The following is a 16,025-nucleotide window of genomic DNA, read 5'->3' as shown; positions in this document are numbered from 1 at the left end:
CTGCCAACACGCCGGTCGCTGATTGGCTGCCGCTCCGGGGCGGCCCCGTCCCTCAGGCAGCGGCCATGTCGGCGCCGGCCGCGGCCCGGGACGGGCTCGGGGAGGGCGCGGGCGGCACCGCGGGAGGCGGCGCTGGCGGCCAGGGCGGGATCCTGAACCGCTTCGTGCAGCTGCCGGGCAGGCCGCGGGCGGCGGGTGAGTAGCGGCCGGCGCCAGGGATGACCCCGACCACAAGGCCCAGAAGGGGTTCGGGAGCGGGGCAGCCCCGAGCCTGAGGGATCCGAGGGGTCTGGGAACAAAACATCCACATCTCCGGGGGACCGGGACACCCCCATTTCTAAGGTTTTGAGGGATTTGGGTTCGGGGCACCTCCGTCTCCGGGAGATCGGGGACCGGGACACCGCCGTCCCCAAGGTCCTGAGGGCTCCTGGAGCGGCCACCCGCATCCCGGAGGATCAGGGGCTGGGACAGAGCCATTCCCGGGACTTCCAGCAGTGTGATTGGGAATTACCCATTCCCGAGGGTCTTTAATCGGGGCACCCCCATTCCCGAGGGTCTTTAATCGGGGCACCCCCATTCCCGGGGGTCCAGAGAGGTCTGGTCACCCCATCCACAAGGGCCCAGGCGCCCGGGGCTGGGACACGCGTGTTCCCAAGGCTCCGAGGGGACAGGGACATCCCCATCCCCTGGGGTCCGGGACAGGGACACACAGACCCTGAGGGGACAGCTGTCCCTGCCTCTGGGACATTCCCGGGGAAAGCTGGGGTGCCCCAACAGGCCGGGAATAACGGGGTCCCCCTGTCCCCAAAGCCCGGGAGTGGTGTGGGGGGAGCTGGGGTGTTCCTGTCCCAGCGATCCCGGGATACAGAACCTGGAATTGGGGATGGGGTGGGTAAAAATCCTTTTACAGATGAATTTAGGGCCACCCCCTCCTAAAACCCGGAACGTGGCAGCTCTTCCTTCCCCATTCCAGCGTTTTCCAGGTGCTGGGATGCCCCCATGGGCTGCTCATCCCCTGGATATGGGATAGGGGTACCCCAAAGGGGTCACTCCCATTTCAGGAATCCTGGATAATCCTGGTGATCCCCCCACGCTGCAATCCCCATGTGTTGGGGGTTTTTGGGACATCCTCACAATCCTGGGGATGTGACAGGGATGTGACATCAGCCCAGTCCTGTTCCCTGGGAAAAGTGCTTCTTTCCCTGTTCCACCTCGCTCCTGGCAAGGCTGGGTGCTGAAGGATTATTCCAGCGTTTCTGGATGTTTGGGTCACCCCAACAGCCCCCAAAATTTCCAGGGGGAGGCTGAGGTTACCCTGGGATCACAGGACTGGGAAGTTCTGTGGTACTGGGAGAGGTCCTGTGGCATTCCCAGCTGATGGGGCACTGTCCCTCTTTTCCTTATCTCTGTAGCTCCTCGTGACCTTGAGCTGGATATCCCAGGATGAGGAATCCTTTCCTGCCACTCACATCCCTCAATTCCTGTGGGACACGAGGCCCCTCACCCACCAACACAGCTGGGTAGGGATTTTCAATCCCTGCTCCCATCCCTGAAACCTGCCACGCTCTGGACCAGCCTCTTCCAGCAGAGCTGGGGCTTTGCTCAGTGGCTCCACACCTATTTTTGGCCAAATGCTCGGCCACGTTTCCTTCCTTCCGTGGAAGAGCCCATTTTTGGCAGCACAGGCCCCGATTCTCTTCCCCTTCCTGAATTTTAATCCTTGGCTGGAGCGGACGGGAATTCCATGGATTCTGTCCCATGATTGCATGGATGCAGCCCAGGGTGAACCACCCCACTCCAGCTCAGCCTTGGCACCTAAACCATCCTAAAGAACCCTCAAACTGACTGCCAGCCCTCCTGCATGGAAAAATCCTGGAATGCTGGAGTTTTCTCCCAGTTTGACCCCTGTTGAGGTCCTATTTATAGAGCTCCAGCAGCAGCCCTTACATAACCACTGAAAAAGGAATTTTTCCCCCCTCATTCCATTCCCTCCAACCAGATTTGTTCCTCAGCTCCCAATTCTCTTCCAGAGTTTCCAGGTTTCATTCCTCACCTCCCAGTTTTTCTGCAGAATTTCCAGGTTTTCTTTCCTTACCTCCCAATTCTCTTCTCTTTCAGTCACCTCCTAAATTTTCTTCCAAACTTTTCAGGTTTCTTTTCTTCCTCCTAGTTCTCTTCCCGAATTTTCAGGAGTCGTTCCTCCATTTTCCCCATGCTATTCCATGCCCTGGTGTTCATAAGATTTGAAAAGATGAAAAAAAAAGAAGTCAGATACAGGTGGTTTGTGGTTTGTTCTTCTTTTTCTGTCCACATTTTTCAGTGTTTTCATCCCCAGACTCCTGGGATTAAGGGAATGGCAACAATCCTGACACTTAAATGGATTTTTGCCTCTCCTGGCTCAGCATTCCTACTCCTGCCTTCAGCTGCGATTTTCCCAGTCACAGAAGGGTTTGGGATTTTTTAATGGAGAGGTTCAGTTTTTAATATTAAATAAAAAAGAATTAATATTAATATTTTTAAAAGAGCAGAAATTCCACATATCCCAAACCCCTTCGTGTCATGGGGAATTTTGTGTTCCTGTGATTCCTTAATTAATGGGATAACACTCCAGGGACCTGCTGAGGGTGGAAGAGTGGGTCTGCAAACAAAATTCCAGGTGCAGCAGCTGGAATGGCATCCCAAGAGCCCAGCACAGGTTGGGATTGGGGAGGTTTGGGGGCAAACCAGGGCCTGGGCTGCATCCTCAGGGACAGATGGGATCATGGAATTCTGTGCCCCTGGAATTCTGTGTCCGGTTCTGGTCTCCACAAGAAATTCACAGCCAGGCTGCAGAGGATCCAAAGGAGATGGTCCAGGGAAGGAAGGGCTGAGGGATTCAAGTCCCTTCTCCCTGGAAAACCGGAGAGGCTGTGGCTGCCCCTGGATCCCTGGAAGTGTCCAAGGCCAGGCTGGACAGGGCTTGGAGCAGCCTGGGATAGGGGAAGGTGTCCCTGCATTGTTGGGACACCCTGGTAACAGCACAGGCCGTTCACTGGTGCTGTTCCTTTTCCTGTTGTCCTTACAGGAAGAGCTTTAAGATGCTCCAAGTGCTGCCGATAACCCTGGGGTGGATATTGGGATTAAGTTAACTTGGGATAAAAAGGGAACTGATAAAAGAGTGTAGAGTTGTGGGATGGTTTGGGTGTGAAGGGATCTCAAAGCCCATCCAGTGTCACCCCTGCCATGGCAGGGACACCTCCCACTGTCCCAGGCTGCTCCAAGCCCTTCCAGCCTGGCCTTGGATACTTCCAGGGATGCAGGAGCAGCCACAGCTGCTCTGGGAAGTTGGTTCAGTGCTCCATCATTCTCAAAGGAGGAGTTTTTCCTCATGTCCAGCTGGAATTTCCTGTGTTTCAGTTTGTGCCCATTCTGTCACTGACAGGCTGGGCCCATTCCTCTCCACTGTCACCCTTGAGATATAAATGGAATTTTGGGAGGTTTCTGACAGTCATAAGAAAAAGGATGGTTTCAATAGGCTCAGAACAAATTCCATATTCATGGAATAAGTTGGAGAAGGTCTCTCAGACCACTGAGTCCAGCCAGTCCCAGCACTGCCAAGGCCAACACTGCTCCAGGTGTCCCCAAGTGCCACCTCCACAGGGCTTTGAAATCACTCCAGGGATGGGGACTCCACTCCTGCCCTGGGCAGCTCATTCCAGTGCCTGACCAACCTTTCCATGGAGGAATTTTCCCTGAAATCCCCCCTGAACCTCCCCTGGCCCAGCCTGAGGCCATTCCCTCTCCTCCTGTCCCTGTTCCTGGAGCAGATCCCAAATCCCCCCGGCTGTCCCCTCCTGTCAGGAGCTGTGCAGAGCCACAGGGTCCCCCTGAGCCTCCTTTTCTCCAGTGTCACATCTGGAAACACCTTCTTGTTTCATCCCCTAATTACAGCTCCTGCAGGAAAGGAGTTTAATTAGGAATAGCCTGGAATTGTCAATCCAGCAGCTCCCTCAGAGCTCATGGAGTGAATCACGGGTTAAAGGGGGAATTTAGCAGGGTGTTGGCAGGTCAGCGCCCAGCCAGACGCTTTCTGTCCGATGGCTCAGCCCTTAATTAGGACTTTCCTTAATTATGTCCCTGTCGTGATGTTTCAGCCTGGAATCACTGAATCCATCCGGTTGGAAAAGCCCTCCCAGCCCATCCAATCCAAGCTGTGCCAAATTCCCACCTTGTCTCCAGCACAGAGCCCTGAGTGCCACATCCAGGAATTCCTTGGACACCTCCAGGGATGGGCACTCCAAACCTCCCTGGGCAGCCCCTTCCCAATGTTTAACAACCCTTTCCACAAGGAAATTCCTGCTGATGCCAAACCTGAGCCTCCCCTGGCATCCTCTCATCCTGTTGTTAAATTTCATTCTGAACTTATTCCCTGAAAATTTTACTGTTCCCATTTTTGCCCTCAGGGCTGAGGAAAAGGAGTCTCCTTGTAAATGCACCTTCCCATCCTTCCTTCCTGCTTCTCTCTGGAATGTTAAACTGGGAAAATAGATCCCAGATTGTATCCATCCACCCATTTTAAAGCCATTTTCCATAACTTTACAGCCTCTTCCCCACAGACCTGGGACATCCTGCTGCTTTCCATGTCCAGCTTTAAGGAATTCACCCATTTTAAAGCCATTTTATATAATTTTATGAACTCCTCCCCACAGACCTGGGACATCCTGCTGCTTTCCATGTCCAGCTTTAAGGAATTCACACAATTCACCTGGTGAATTCCAGCTTTTCCCAGGGATGGGGCCTTGCTGTGCTTCCCTGAGCTCTGCGTGTTTTGGGGTCCAGCTCTGGGAAAATGGGCTTTGCTCACCACAAACGCTCAGCAAATCCCAGGATTTTCCCATCTCAAGTGGGAAATGGGCTCGTGGCTGGAGCAAAACCAGCTGCAAAGCTCTCCTGAATTTCAGCAGGAGCTGTGAATCACACAGTGAGTCCCAATTAAATGGAAATGCAGCTCTGTACTGGAGCAGTGGAATTCATCGGGATTAACCCTTGAACAGGCCCAGCTTTTAAAGCTCTTTTCCTTAAAAAGACACAACTGGAGGAATCTTTGCTGAAGCCAGTGATGAACAAGAGTTGGGAGGGTGCTTAAAGGTCACCCAGTGCCACCCCCTGCCATGGACAGGGACACTTTCCTCCATCCCAGGGTGCTCCAAGCCCTGTCCAGCCTGGCCTGGGACATTCCAGGGATGTGTGATCCCTTCCTGTTGAAAACTGCAAATTCTGGCAAAGTTGGGTGCCTTCCCTATTTAATTTAATTTTTGAAGGTGGATGGCAGTGAAGGCCTCCTAGGGGGGGTGTTTTTAAATTTATTTTCTTGGAATTATTCCTCTTACCTTTCATTTATTGGCTTTATATGAAACTCAGCCTTATTCTCCTCTTTTCCCTCTGGAAAATTCTCATGGCAAGTGTTGGAACTAGAGAGAAATAAAATCTGTATTTAATATAATATCTGCACTCATCATTCCTTAACACCTTTTAAATTAGGACATGGAATATCCCCCTCTCCTGTGTCCCAATCCATGTCCCCACTACAGATTTCCCCTTTAATTCCTTAACTTTCTTCCCCTCTTTTTTCAGCCAGGGTTTATGAGTTTTCTAAGTGGGAACTGCTGTGAGACACGATTATTCCTGGAAAAACCCCAAATCTGTCGAAACTTTGCCTGAACCCTGGAGAGCAGCTTAATTTTGGGCCAGAGTTAGACATGATTAAGCAAAGCTGCTTGTGCTCAGCTCAAGTTCATTATTTAGTCTGGGCAAATCATTTCTTTCACTTTTCCTGTAGGAAAAACGCTTCACACCTCGTTTATTTTTGCAGTGTCAGATTCACTGCTGGGAATTACAACAGAAGAAAACCTGCTGGGTCCTAATTAGATGTTTCCCTGGCACCTTTTCCATCCTAAAATCCACGAAAAGTCTGTGGGAACAGGTGGGAGGTGAAGGTCACTGATCTGTTTGGGTTTGTTTTGGTCACTTGTCAGCCAAGACCTTGATTCCTGTTGTCCAAGAATATTCCTGGTCGGGTTTTCCTTGGCTGAATCCATCTTTTTGTCTATTCCAGTTGAGAGCTCAGCTGGAATTGTCCTCTGTTTTTATTTCCATTGGGTTTTAGGTGTGGGCAGGCAGAGGGATTCCTTTTGGGAGTGGCTGTATTTAATCCCAGCTGGATTCCCTGCTCCTGCCTGGTACAAATGCCTTTATTTAGGAGCAGATTTTGTGTTCTGTCAGACCTGTGTCACCTAAAGTTCAGTGATAAAGCCTTCTCGAGAGCCAAGGAACAAAAAGGGAAATCACAGAGAGGTTTTGGTGGGAGGGAAAGCAAATCCTTAATTTTTTCCTCTATTGGGCAGCTTTAAATACAAACATTTGGATTTTTTTCCTGAGTGAAGTTTACCAAACAGAAGGAAAGAAGAAGGATTTTATCAAATACCTCAGAAACAGCTCTTGTGGAAGGATTGCCACACGGTCCAGGGGTGGAGCAGCCAGGAATGAGATGGTGACAGGCAGACTGTCCCTTTCCCACCTTGTCCTTACAAAGCCACCTCCTCCTGCTGCAGAGGCACTTCCCTATGGAATACACCCCAGTGGGGGCATTCCTGACCCTGGAACACAACCTGAGGGTAGAAATGAGCCAGGACACAGATTTCTTGTTTATCACAGCATAGAAAGGGTCCTGATTTATTCCTCTTCACAGCTCAGCCACCCTGACTGCAGCAAGATCCTGCTGCGGATTTCCCCTGCAGCCTCTGACTGCAGGGATTGGTGTGCAGGCTGTGACTGCAGTTTTTACCTGGATAGACTGTGCCTGCAGGGATTGGTGTGCAGGCTGTGACTGCAGCTTTTACCCAGCCAGACTGTGCCTGCAGGGATTGGTGTGCAGGCTGTGGCTGCAGCTTTTACCCAGCCAGACTGTGACTGCAGGTTCCAACAACAGGCTCTAACTGCAGACCCAGACTGACCTCAAGGCAGTGATTCTTTCCCCAGGATCATCCTCTTCTTCCTCTTCCTCCTCCTTCTTCTTCATCTTCATCATCATCTTCTTCTTCTTCTTCATCATCATCCTCTTCTTCTTCTTCATCCTCCTGACCTCACAGCAGTGATTTTTTTCTCCCCAGGATCCTCCTTCTTTGTAATTCCCCCTCCCCACCTAACCCACTCCCTTTTATCTCACTCGTCCATATTGGCTATAGCAGTGGCTCATCAGGGGCGAGGCTGCAGTGGGTAATGAACACAGTATTGGGTAATTAACACTGTGTTGGGTAATTAACACAGCTGTTAGCTGTCAGCAGCAAGGTCACCTGTGTTCCCTTCTCTACATTGTGGAGCTTTTTCTCCTTCTCCTCCTGCAGGCCACAGGTGCCCCCCGGCCAGGAGCGGCCATCGCTGCGTGGCCGACAGTTCCAACCTCTACGTGTTTGGGGGCTACAACCCCGACTACGACGAGTCTGGGGGGGCAGAGAACGAGGACTACCCCCTCTTCAGGGAGCTCTGGAGGTACAACTTTGCCACAGACACCTGGCACCAGATGGGCACCGAAGGCTACATGCCCAGGGAGCTGGCCTCCATGTCACGTACGTACAGAAATCCATCTCCTCGTGTGCCTACTCTGGAGCTATTTTAATCCTGGCTGTTTTAATCCAGGCAAGAATTGGAAATTGGGATCCTGTTTTTCCAAGCAGGCCCTGAGGTTGAGTTGGGTTTGGGATTTTTCTTTTTGCTCGGTTGAGGCGGAGGGAAAGAAAAGAAAGGGAAAGCAAGAGGTGTTTTCCAGGTGTTTACCTCGCTGTGCTTTCAGCAGGAAGGTGCTTTGTGCAGACATCTCAAAGCATCCAAAAATAGCTGTCTTTGTTCACTTTTCACAGCAGACCTTTGGTTACCATGGTTTTAGTTGGGATCCTTTCTCTTTTGGAGCCTCTCGAAGCTGTCAGTGCACGGGCTGGATTGTAGGGAATATGAGCAGCACCGAGCACTGCTGTGGGACGGAAACACGGAATGGTTTTGTGTGTCCAGAGCATGGAAACATGGAATGGTTTGGGTTGGAAGGGAGCTTAAAGATCATCCAATTCCATGCCACGGACAGGGACACCTTCCCTAGAGCAGCTTTCTCCAAGCTCATTCCAGCCTGGAAAAATCGTTCTGTCCCACTGATCTCACAGCAATGAGCATCCCCATTTCTCCTCTCTCTCTCTCTCCCCAGTTGTTTTACACGGCAACAACCTCCTGGTTTTTGGGGGCACCGGGATCCCCTTCGGAGAGAGCAACGGGAACGACGTCCACGTGTGCAACGTCAAGTACAAGAGATGGGCCCTGCTCAGCTGCCGTGGCAAGAAACCCAACCGCATCTACGGCCAGGTGGGGCACAGGGCAGCCCTCAGCCCTCACAGAGAGGTTATTCCTGTGAAAAAGCACAGGGAAAAACAGGGATCCTTCACAGAGAAACACAGCAGCCCTCAGCCCCTCACAGAGAGGTTATTCCTGTGTAAAGCATGAGGAAAAACAGGGGTTCTTCATAGAGAAACACAGCAGCCCTCAGCCCTCACAGAGAGGTTATTCCTGTGTAAAAGCACAGGGAAAAACAGGGGTCCTTCCTAAAGGAACACAGCAGCCCTCAGCCCTCACCAGAGCTTCCTCCTGTGTAAAGCACAAGGAAAAACAGGGGTTCTTCCTAAAGGAACACAGCAGCCCTCAGCCCTCACAGAGAGGTTATTCCTGTGTAAAGCATGAGGAAAAACAGGGGTCCTTCATAGAGAAACACAGCAGCCCTCAGCTCTCACCAGAGCTTCCTCCTGTGTAAAGCATGAGGAAAAACAGGGGTTCTTCATAGAGAAACACAGCAGCCCTCAGCCCTCACCAGAGAGGTTATTCCTGTGTAAAGCACGAGGAAAAACAGGGATCCTTCCTAAAGAAACACAGCAGCCCTCAGCCCTCACAGAGAGGTTATTCCTGTGTAAAGCACGAGGAAAAACAGGGATCCTTCCTAAAGAAACACAGCAGCCCTCAGCCCTCACAGAGAGGTTATTCCTGGGTAAAGCACGAGGAAAAACAGGGATCCTTCACAGAGAAACACAGCAGCCCTCAGCCCCTCACCAGAGAGGTTATTCCTGGGTAAAAGCACAGGGAAAAACAGGGGTTCTTCATAGAGAAACACAGCAGCCCTCAGCCCTCACCAGAGAGGTTATTCCTGTGTAAAGCACGAGGAAAAACAGGGGTTCTTCCTAAAGGAACACAGCAGCCCTCAGCCCCTCACAGAGAGGTTATTCCTGTGTAAAGCACAGGGAAAAACAGGGGTCCTTCACAGAGAAACACAGCAGCCCTCAGCCCCTCACAGAGAGGTTATTCCTGTGTAAAAGCACAGGGAAAAACAGGGATCCTTCACAGAGAAACACAGCAGCCCTCAGCCCCTCACAGAGAGCTTCCTCCTGTTTTAAATCACAGGGAAAAACAGGGGTTCTTCCTAAAGAAATGCAGCAGCCTCGGTTCTGTGAGATCTCAAAGGAGGAGAGGTCTTCTCCTAGTTAGGAAGGTCAGGATTTGTTCCCTGGTGCATCCAGTGGAAAAAAATCTGATGTAAGGAGTAGGTTGGCAGTCAAAAACCTTTCAGAACCCAAAACTCTAAATGAAAATGAGAAAGTGATTGCAGGGTCGATTTGCTTCGAAGTCAAAACTTTCAAAAGCTGAAACTCTAAATTAAAATTTTTAGGGTTCCTTTATATTAGAATTACGCCTTTTAAGACTTTCCATGAAGTGGATGAACGAGGTGTACAAAGAAATGGCTTCACCCTGAGAGCAGGAGTGATCCTTTTTGCTTTGGAAGAGCAGGAATTCCCTCTTTCCCAGCCCTGGGTGTGCCAAGTCCTCTCTAACTGGTTTCTCTGGCAGGCCATGGCCATCATCAATGGGTGTCTGTACGTGTTTGGAGGAACAACCGGGTACATTTACAGCACTGACCTCCACAAGCTGGACCTCAACACCCGCGAGTGGATCCAGCTGAAGCCAAACAACATGTCCTGTGACATGCCAGAGGAGAGGTGAGCACCTGGGCAGCCTCAGGGGAATTTTGGGAGGCAGGGAATGGGAATCTTTGGGATCCCTTGCTCTGGTTGGCATTTCCAGCCCTCCTTTGCCTGGGTGTTGTTGTGGCATTGGGAGGTTTGGTGTCCAGCTGAGAACAGGGAATTGGGAATGGAGGAATCCCAGAATGGTTTGGACTCACAGGAATCTTAAAATAAATCCAATTCCACCCCTCAATTCCACCCTTTCCATTATCCCAGGTTGCTCCAAGCCCTGTCCAGCCTCTTGGACACTTCCAGGGGCCACCTTGGAAGGGACTGGAATATTGATGGGTGGTGTTCAGTAATCCTTGCACTTAATTATTTAATAATTGCTCCAATCAGAAAATGCCTTCCAGACTTCTGGGGTGCTGCTTGGAGTGCTCAGGAAAGCTTCCACATCTCCTGAATGCTCCCAGCCTGAGGGACTGATGCAGCAGAGCCAGGCTTGGGAGTTTTCTGCTCAAATCCCTGGAATTTGATGGTGATTTCCAGCAGGATTTTTGTTATTCCTAATTGTTGCTGCTTTCCACCTTCAGGTACAGACATGAAATTGCTCATGATGGTCAACGGATTTATATCCTGGGAGGTGGAACTTCCTGGACAGCTTATTCTTTGGATAAGGTGAGGCATTTGGAACCCTGGGCAGGAGATTTTCCACACTGAGGAATAACCAGCACAGCCTCTTCATCTGGCTTTGTCTGGAGAGCCTGGTAAAAAAAAAAAAAAAATTAAAAAGAGATAATTGGGAGCAGATTGTTCTCCTATTTCTGTAAAACCTGGATTTGCCACAGAATGTCCTGGTGATGAATCTGTGGTCACTTTAAATAGTGCTCTGCTTCCAAAAAGTGGAGTCTGCAGCACTTAATGTGACATTTTATCTCTCCCTTGTCCCATTTTTCTCCCTATGTACAGCAGGAGAAAGGTATTTCTAAATCCTTCTGAGAACTCGAGGGTGTGGATTTTAATTGGAAAAGAGCTGAACCAATTAAATATTCTCTTTTTTTTTCAGCTGTAGGGCTGAAATAGCCAAGCTGGGACAGATCTTTGGAGGTGATTTTAGACCTGCTTAGTCACTGGCTGGGATCAGCTATTTAGGGGTTCACATTTAATGAAAAGATGGGATTTATTTACAGTTGCTGCATCATTCTGGCAGAGCCAGGAGGGTCTCATGGCTCCTCTTTTTCCCCCCAGATCCACGCCTACAACCTGGAAACCAACACCTGGGAGGAGATCACCACCAAACCTCACGAGAAAGTCGGTGAGCTTGGGCTGTCCCTTCTTCCACTGTAAGCCAGAGTGGCCAAGGTGCTTGAAGGAGCAGTTTTCTGTGATTTAATGCTGAGTTTGAGATCCTGCTTGTGCTTCAGCACTGAGATTAACCCATCCAAGGGAATTTGGCAGCCTGGCTTCCCTCTCTGCCTGCTTGGGAAAGGTGGCAGTGCCTGCATCTGCTCCCAGATCGTCCCTGCTCCCTTTGAGGCTCTGGGCTTTCCCTGGAATCTCAGCTGCTTTTCAGATTTGAGACTCTGGGGAACAAAATTCCAGCATTTTTCTTCCTTCCCTGGAGAAGAATTAGGAATCAAATCTGAAAACAGCTGCTTAAAATGACACCTTTTATACCTGGGATAGCAGGAAAGCAAAACTTGTTATAAATCAAACTCCATGATTAAATGTTGAGACAAAATCACCACTTGCACAAGCGCTTTAAAGCAATTATTGCTGATGTGTATTTTTCAATTTGCTCTCCCCAGGCTTCCCAGCAGCCAGAAGATGCCACAGCTGTGTCCAGATAAAAAATGGTAAGATTTTGGAAAATTGGTGTATCTTGTACAGCCAAACAGGGGAGAGTTGGAGAGAGCTGCAGGGAACTCCTGGCTTTTCTGGGAGAGGATTTTTCCCTCAAGCTGCCCAGTTGGCACCACACTTTCTTCTGCACTGAAAAAACCCAGTTACAATCCCTATCCCTCCTTTCCAAACCCTTCAGGGCAGTGGCTGAATGCTCTCTGTTGAAGGGTGGAGGGAAATGCTGGATTGTATTTCCTAGGAGTGTTAATTGTGCCAAAAAAAAATTAAGGCAGGAGCTGGGAGATGTTTCCAGTCCACCAGCAGGATTTGGCAACCTCTGAGCTGAGAACTTGGGCACAGCTGGGAGCAAGGCAGGACTGGAGCTGGGGCTGTTCCAAAAAAATCCCTGGAATCTCTTCAGGTCCCTGAGAACTCAGCTTGGCTATGAAAAGAGGGAATGCTCTCCTGCTTCCAGTGGCACTGAGCCCTGAGTGTGCCGTGGTGGGGTTGGGATCGTGGGCAGGCTGAAACCCACCCTGGGCAGCAGGGGAGGGGGATTCTGCCCCTCTCAGGTGAGACCCCACCTGCAGAGCTGCCCCAGCCCTGGGGACAGCAGCAGGACCTGGAGCAAATCCAGAGGAATCCATGGAGCTGCTCCCAGGGATCCAGGCTGGGAGAGCTGGGGGTGCTCACCTGGAGAGGAGAAGGCTCCAGGGAGAGCTTCCAGCACATTCCAGGGCCTGGAGGGGCTCCAGGAGAGCTGCAGAGGGGCTGGGGACAAGGAACAGAGGGACAGCACACAGGAAATTGTACAGAGGACAGGGCTGGATGGGATCTCGGGCAGGAATTCCTGCCTGGAATGGAATTGCCAGAGCAATTGGCTGGATGGGCTTGGAGCAGCCTGGGACAGTGGGAGGTGTCCTTGCCCGTGGGGTTGGACCTGGGTGGGCTTTGAGGTCCCTTCCCACCCAAGCCACTTGGGGAACCTTTAAATAGCCTCTGCTTTGTGGTGGGCCCCTCTGTTGGTGTAAAACAATCCCTGAGCCCAAAGCTGTGCGGGGAAGGCGATCCCTGAGCTCTGTCCCCGCGTGTCCCCTGTCCCCAGGTGGGGGCACGGCGGGGCTGGCAGCTCCCCAGCCGTGTCCCCTGTCCCCAGGCGGGGGCACGGTGGGGCTGGCAGCTCCCCAGCCGTGTCCCCTGTCCCCAGGCGGGGGTACGGCGGGGCTGGCAGCTCCCCAGCCGTGTCCCCTGTCCCCAGGCGGGGGCACGGCGGGGCTGGCAGCTCCCCAGCCGTGTCCCCTGTCCCCAGGCGGGGGTACGGCGGGGCTGGCAGCTCCCCAGCCGTGTCCCCTGTCCCCTGTCCCGGACACGGCGGGGCTGGCAGCTCCCCAGCCTCCTCTCTTGCAGATGTGTTCGTGTGCGGGGGCTACAACGGAGAGGTGATCCTGGGGGACGTCTGGAAGCTGAACCTGCAGACCTTCCAGTGGGTGAAGCTGCCAGCTGCCATGCCAGAGCCTGTGTACTTCCACTGCGCTGCTGTCACCCCGGTAAGGGACTCCATTTGTTCCTCTGGAGCTGGGATCCCTCATCCCAGCGCTCTCACCTCGCTGTGGGCTGCAGACAGAGCTGGTGTTCCCAAGGAAGTCACCCCCACTGCATGCAGCAGCTTTTGGGAGGCTCTTCTTCCTCCTGCTGCTGTCTGGAGAGCGGTTCCACACCACTGCACACCGTGGGGTTTGCTTTCTGAAAGGAATGATACAGAATTTGAGCTTTTAAACTCCGTGTGGGAGCAGCAGTTCCTGCTTGTAACAGGAAAAAAAAGGCACAAATGCTCCCTGAGTAAAGTGATTTTATCATTCTGAGAACAGCCTGAGGTGGAAAACGAGGCTGTTTCCATCCCTTTGGAAACCACTAAGGAGTGTTGGTATTGCCAGAGCTTTTGGCCATAAGTAGAAGGCTGGAGAGCTGGGATTGATAATTAACAGGCAGCAAGAAATGCCTTTGGCTGTGCCTTCACCTCCTTAGGGTGAAGAGATCACATTCCTTAGTGTCACTTCAGTTGGGGAATGTTATAAATGCAGCTTTTTCCTGGGAAGCCTGATAAAGGTGTTTCCCAGGCAGCTCTGTGACTGCTGGAAAGCAGAAATGCACTTTCTTTGCCAGCTTATGGAAAAAAAAAAAAGAAAAAAGGAAAAAAAGCTACTCAGCAGCTGAGTTTTTCCCATCTCCCTGTGCTCCTGTCATCCCTGGAGCAGGGTTGTGCTGAGCCAAGGGAATGCAGGATGTCTGTGTGAGGTGGGTGTAGTTTAAAAATACCTTCTTGTTAGCTGAAACATGAGTAAGGCTCTGTGCTACTTTACCAACAGTTTGCCACACTCCTAAAATGGATTTGTTGGGGTAGAAATCCCCTAAAATTCAGAGCAGAGCACTCTGAGGTGCAGGATGTGTGGTTCAGGGTGAGACACAGCCCCTCCAGCAGTGATTCCTCCCGTGACTCAGAGGCTCCCAGAGTGAGGGGCTGAGGCAGTGACACCTCAGCTGAGGGTGGGAGGTGGCTCCTGCTTTCCCTGCCTCTGTAACTCCTGTCCCCCTTTCCCACCCAGGCTGGCTGCATGTACGTGCACGGAGGGGTGGTCAACATCCACGAGAACAAACGGACTGGCTCCCTGTTCAAAATGTGGCTGGTGGTGCCCAGCCTGCTGGAACTGTGCTGGGAGAAGCTCCTGGAATCTTTCCCTCACTTAGCAGCTCTCTCCAGATCCCAGCTTTTGCACCTTGGACTGACGCAGGGACTCGTTGAGCGACTAAAATGAGAGAATTGAGCATCTCCCCCTCCTGTCCAAGACTCACCACGCTGAAGAATTCCCCCTCCCAGCCCTTATTTATGGATTCCATGGATGGTCTTGCTAAGAACATGGAGGAACCTGCTCAAGGCCTTACTCAGCAAATACATCGATGCCTTTCCAGACATTGGTACTTTTAGTCATTGGAAACAAAACAAAAAAAAATCCCCTTTTTATTTATGGAGCTCTGTTACACCGTTAATCTAAAAGTATTTTCTGAGACTAAGCAGCCAACCAGCAACCTGTCATCAGCACACGCTTGCAAATTAACTGGGGAGCTTAATGAGTTACTGAATGTCTGAGCCTGCGCTTACCCGTGGCGCCTTCACCTCGGTATTTCCACCTCGTATCCAGCGAGGCGCACTGGATGCAGAACAAGCAGCTCTGGATAACCCATCCCTGCCGTGCAGCTGAGCTCCCCTGTCCAAACCCACCCCGTTCCTCAGCCCTGCATGAATTCCACGGGCACATCCCCACCCCGAGCTCCCGGAGGCCGCCGGGGCGGCGAGTGCGGCTCGGCCCGTGCAGCTTCCCTGGTGCAGCGTCTGTGCTCTCCCCTTTTCACACCGAAAGGTTTGCTTGGAAAACTGGGAAAAGGTTGCCACTCTTAAGGGACTGCTGTGGAGTTTTACTGGGGGTGGGGAGGGAAAAGGTTTTCCTGAGGATTTCTTAACCTTTTCTGCTCGCTTTGCACCCGGAACGAGCCGCAGTAAAAAACTCACCCCGTAGATTTCAGAGCTCTTTGGACCTGCTCAGCCAAGCCCTGGGTCTCAGCATCTCCCAGCTTTTGGTTTTCCTTCCTCTCACATGTCCCAAATTGGCCTTTTGCTTGTTGTTTCATGTTCCCCTGAGGGTGGGAGATGTAATTTAAAGCCAGTTTGGGGAATGGCTTTGTGGAAACAGCGTCCAAAAGAGGGAAGAGGGAACATCTCTCCCTCCTGGTGGGAACAGGGATTGTCTCTTCACCCATCAGGAAGGGGTGGTTCTGGTCCTCTTGTGCTCTCTACACTGAATTTGTTTAAGTGGCCACTGAACTCTGAGCAGCTCCAGGCATGAAGTTTGTGCAAAATCCTTTTCAGTTGGAGCCCATTTTTAAGTGCCTTTTGTTTTTAAAATCAGCTTTTCCCAATGCTTTCGTCTTCATCAAAGGCAGAGGTTACACTCTGGGGTTTTAGTTTCTTTTAAAGAGACTGCATTTATGTTTAAATAAACCATACCATTGTCTTCATGTTGTTCATCCAAAGGCACTGCCTGCTGGAGTCACTGCTCCCCCCTTAGGGAACCCAGCCCTTGCCCCAAAATTCAGCTTCCC

The 16,025-nt window shown here is 51.4% G+C and overlaps 1 protein-coding gene across 1 annotated transcript; it reads left to right on the top strand.

Moving 5' to 3' along the window:
* The first annotated feature begins 25 nt into the window (after positions 1-25).
* On the top strand, positions 26-15,941 carry KLHDC10 (kelch domain containing 10). The gene is made up of 9 exons (XM_063397165.1): positions 26-195; positions 7,383-7,604; positions 8,231-8,385; positions 9,913-10,061; positions 10,622-10,706; positions 11,277-11,343; positions 11,837-11,884; positions 13,278-13,417; positions 14,474-15,941. Exons 1-9 carry the CDS (start codon positions 66-68, stop codon positions 14,681-14,683), a joined length of 1,206 nt encoding a protein of 401 aa, XP_063253235.1. The 5' UTR covers positions 26-65; the 3' UTR covers positions 14,684-15,941.
* Positions 15,942-16,025: the final 84 nt, after the last annotated feature.

The sequence above is a fragment of the Prinia subflava genome, chromosome 4, assembly GCF_021018805.1.
Source record: "Prinia subflava isolate CZ2003 ecotype Zambia chromosome 4, Cam_Psub_1.2, whole genome shotgun sequence".
NCBI lineage: Eukaryota > Metazoa > Chordata > Aves > Passeriformes > Cisticolidae > Prinia > Prinia subflava.
This window is presented reverse-complemented; position numbering and strand designations above follow the sequence as displayed.